The 4,550-nt window shown below is 43.2% G+C and overlaps 1 protein-coding gene across 1 annotated transcript; it reads right to left on the minus strand.

The window, feature by feature from the left end:
- Positions 1-1,327: 1,327 nt before the first annotated feature.
- LOC101931425 (trace amine-associated receptor 4-like) lies at positions 1,328-3,789 on the minus strand. The gene has a single exon (XM_065587263.1). The coding sequence runs from the start codon at positions 3,710-3,712 to the stop codon at positions 2,669-2,671; it is 1,044 nt and encodes a 347-aa protein (XP_065443335.1). The 5' UTR covers positions 3,713-3,789; the 3' UTR covers positions 1,328-2,668.
- Between the last annotated feature and the right edge of the window lie 761 nt (positions 3,790-4,550).

Consider the following 4,550-nt stretch of genomic DNA (forward strand, 5'->3'; position numbering starts at 1 on the left):
GGAGGAGGGAGGGCGGTTAAACAGGGGCTGCAGTGGCAGTCTCTCCAGCTGACATTCCTGAACCTCAACCAGATGCCGGATCATGTCCGTTTATTCCAACAGTAGCCCCAGCATTGCATCCTGCCTCCTCTGATCTTCCTGCCACCACGTCTCCTCACGTTCACTGGCCGCTTTCTTGTCCTGTGCTATTGTGTCCCTCCACACTTTCTGCTGAGCTCTTTCAGTGTGGGACGCCTGCATGAGCTCAGAGAACATTTCATCGTGCATGCATTTTTTTGGCCACCTTATCTGAGATAGCCTTTGGGACGGAGGAGGGAGGCTTGAAACATTTCCAGCTGTGAGAGGAAAAAAAGGTAGAGAAGTATTTAAAAAGATACATTTTACAGAACAATGGGTATACTCTTTCACGGTGAACAACACTATTCACATTACATAGCACATGTGATTTCGGTACAAGGTCATTTTTTGCATCTTATATTGAGTGCTTGCGGCTTTGGTGTTAGAGATCAAACATACCGGGCAACAGAATTGGGCTTGCAGACGGCCATGGTAAACCATAGTCTTTTGGCTTCTGCAACCTTCATAACAGCAGCACCCTCCTTTCCCATACCAAGCAAAGCCCGTTGAGTTGTCCATTTAGGGCTGCGGTTTTCGTGTTAACATGCAGCAGCAGAAACCAAACTAATACCCCCCACCCGCATCTTTTCTCTGCGATGATCGCTTTAACCCTTCCCCAACCGCGTGGCTGGTATCAGGGAAGATCCCTGCTAGCCAAACGCGAACAGCTCAGCGCCAATGGCCCCCTCCCCCACCGCTTTGCTAACTGCGGGAAGGATTTCTTTTCACCCACAGGCAAACAGCCCAGTAGAAACAGCCATCTATGAAGGTCCCCTTAATTAAATTCCCGTATTTCAACCAGGTTACCATGAACGATATCACTCTCCTAAGGATAACACAGAGAGATAAAGAACAGATGTTGCTTGAATGCCAGCAAACACCGGGACCATACGCTGCCAGGCATGCAATGATACCAAATTACTTGCTACTAGCATGGCGTGGTAAAGTGTCCTACCATGGAGGATGGAATAAGGCTGCTTTCCTCAGAAACCTTCTGCAAAGGCTTTTAGATACCTCCAGGAGAGCTTCATGAAGATATCCCTGGAGGATTTCCGCTCCATCCCCAGACACGTTAACAGACTTTTCCAGTAGCTGTACTGGCCACGAATGCATCCCAAGTCCTCAGGGCAAATTAATCATTAAAAAACACTTGCTTTTAAACCATGTTTTAGATTTACAAAGGTACACTCACCAGAGGTCCCTTCTACGGCTTCATGGTCTGGGATACCGCCTTGGGAGGGTATTTCAGTCAGGGTGAGAAAAAGATCCTGGCTGTCGGGGAGAACGGTGTGCTGTGTGCTATCCTCAACCTTGTCCTCCTCCTCCTCATCTTCCCCGTCCATAAAATCCTCAGGCATGGCGACTGAGAATACCCCTTCATTGGAGTCCATGGACAGGGGTGGGGTAGTGGTGGCGGCTCCCCCTAGAATTGCCTGCAGCTCAGTGTAGAAGCGGCTTGTCTGCAGCTCTGTCCCGGAGCGTCCGTTTGATTCTTTGGCTTTCTGGTACGCTTGTCTCAGCTCCTTAAGTTTCACGCGGCACTATGTTGAGTCCCTGTTGTGGCCTCTGTCCATCATGGCCTTGGAGATTTTTTCAAATGTTTTGGCATTCCGTCTTTTGGAATGGAGTTTTGATAACACGGATTCATCACCCCATCCAGCAATCAGGTCCAGTATATCCCGTATGGTCCATGCTGGAGCTCTTTTTTGATTCTGGGATTACATGGTTATCTGTGCTGATGAGCTCTGCATGGTCACCTGTGCTGATCAGCTGTCCACATTAGACAAACAGGAAATGAAATTCACAAGTTCGCGGGGCTTTTCCTGTCTGCCTGGCCAGTGCATCCGAGTTCAGATTGCTGTCCAGAGTGGTCACAATGGTGCACTGTGGGATAGCTCCCGGAGGCCTATACCGTCGAATTGCGTCCACACTAACCCTAATTCGAACCAGCAATGTCGATTTCAGCGCTACTCCCCTCGTCAGGGAGGAGTACAGATATTGATTTTAAGAGCCCTTTATGTCAACAAAAATGGCTTCATTGTGTGGATGGGTGCAGGCTTAATTCGATTTAACGCTGCTAAATTCGACCTAAACTCATAGTGTAGACCAGGCCTTAGAGAAAGATACTCTCAATTGGAGTAAGGGTGGAGTTAGTGGGCCCACAATGTTGGGGAGTCCATTTTTTAAAAGGGGCAACTAGATAACAAATTAGTGCTTAGATACAGGACTTGGAAAGAAATGACATTGTAGAGTAGTTGTCAAAATGATCACTGTGTATATAGGAACATAGCTGGACAGAATGTACTGTATAATTTCCCAGACTGTTCTCTCACTTCCTACTATCTAGACAGACAGGTCACTAAGATAGCATGCTAATCCTTAAACAATACCTATAGAGACACGCTACAAATGAGTTACGCCAAAAGCATGTGCAGATTCTTGTAAATGTTGTCAATATGTAGGGCACTATGTGAACTGTTCTAAAAGATCTCCAGAAACAGCATAGGCATCTATTCATACTAATCCATTCAGAAGAGCCCTACTTGGTTAATTAAGTATTTGTGGGAAACAAAGTACGAGTAGAGGAATCTGATCTGAAGATTGTACCAGCCACAATCATTTTAAATGCTTTGCGAAACCAAGAATAAAATAAACCATAAATGATTGGATTACAAGTAGAATTGAAGTATCCCAGCCAGAGGAAGGCATTGTACAAGTCTTCAGGTGTTGAGAAGTTAATAAAAGGATCAGCTATCGTAAGAATAAAGAAAGGCAGCCAACAAAAAACAAACACCCCCATGACTACACTTAAAGTTTTAGTTGCTTTGTTCTCTTTTTTTGTGGACATTTTGTTTTTCAATTCAGAGACACATTTTATTGCACTGGGGATTTTAGCAATTTGTCTTGCATGTTTTCTTGCCACAGTAAATATGTGGACATAGATCCCCACCATCACTGTGCCTGGGAAAAAGAAGGCTATAAGAGAAACCATCACTCCCCAGAGCTTGTTAAATATGAGTGCACAGAAACCACTGCAGTCAATAGAAGCCACATATTCTTCAATGCCATCAATATTCAACTCTAAGAAAACTAAGCCAAAGGCAAATAAGAATGGGACAGACCAGCTAATTAATAAAAATAATACTATCACAGGGATAGTTATTTTGGTGACATAATGCAGTGGGTCACATACCGCGTAGTAACGGTCAACAGAAATAAAACATAGATGGAAAATAGAGGTGGTACAGAGCATTATATCACAGCAAGTATGGAGTTTGCAGAAGAGGTCTCCAAAATACCAGCATGACTCAATAGACCTGATCATACTGTAGGGCATAACCATGAAACTAAGCAAAAAGTCAGTAGCTGCCATGGAGCAGATCAGGAAGTTGGTTGGAGAGTGAAGCTGTTTGAAATGAGCAATGGAAATGATCACAAGCATATTCCCACCCATTGTGAGCACTATTGCTCCCACCATGAAGATGTACATTGCCCAAAGACTGATTGTAGACCTTATATTTCTAGGACATGAATTGTTAACAAAGTCAAAGCAATACTCCACATTCTGTGGACTCCAGAGGTTGGATGAATTCATGATTTGGGATTAACAACAGTAACTTTTTCAAAAGTTACAGCCAGTCCTGTGGAAAAATAAAATAAACAAAGTGATATGAACAGTAGCAGCATCTGCAGACCTGTGTTTCAGATTAGTTGATTAACACCTAAACTTAAAAATAATGGGCCTAATTCTACTCTCAGTTGCAATAACATCAATTCAGAATAATTCTCATTTACTTCAGAGAAGTTACTCCAGACTTACACCAGTATAAGCGATAGCGGAATTTGGCCCAATGCTAACAAAAAAAAAATGGGCTGAATCATTTCCTAAATTCTTTTGAATCTTAAGGTGCTCAAAAACTCTTAGTAATATTGGATATTTTTGCTATGGAGTTTGCATTCAACACTATAAGCACCTTCATAAGAGTTTTGTAAAATGAAAGCCTCAAACACATGACACTCACCTGATTTCCACAGTTCTACCCATCACATCTCTGTTCCTGGAGGTACTGACCATACGTTCAGTAGAGACATTACAGCATCAGAAAACCTAAATTGGTTGATGCTATAAAGATTTTAACATGCAACACTTTGTGAAGCTGGCCAGACCTCAAGGTAAAAGTGACAAAACCTCACCGACAGCCTCCTCATTTTAGCATGCTTGCCAGTAGGCCACTGAGTGTATACTTGCAGACAAGTTTCTCTTTGTAATATTAGTCCATTTAGGAGCTTACCCTCAACACATACTTGGCTAGGATTAAGAGAAATATAATAGCATCGTGCTGAGGAGTCATTTGGGTGTGCTGAACAATCTGTGCCTCAAAGCATTGAAAGATTTGAAAAACAGGTTAAATAACACCAGTTTAGTGAACTGT

Source organism: Chrysemys picta, chromosome 3 (genome assembly GCF_011386835.1).
Source record: "Chrysemys picta bellii isolate R12L10 chromosome 3, ASM1138683v2, whole genome shotgun sequence".
NCBI classification, from domain to species: Eukaryota; Metazoa; Chordata; order Testudines; family Emydidae; genus Chrysemys; species Chrysemys picta.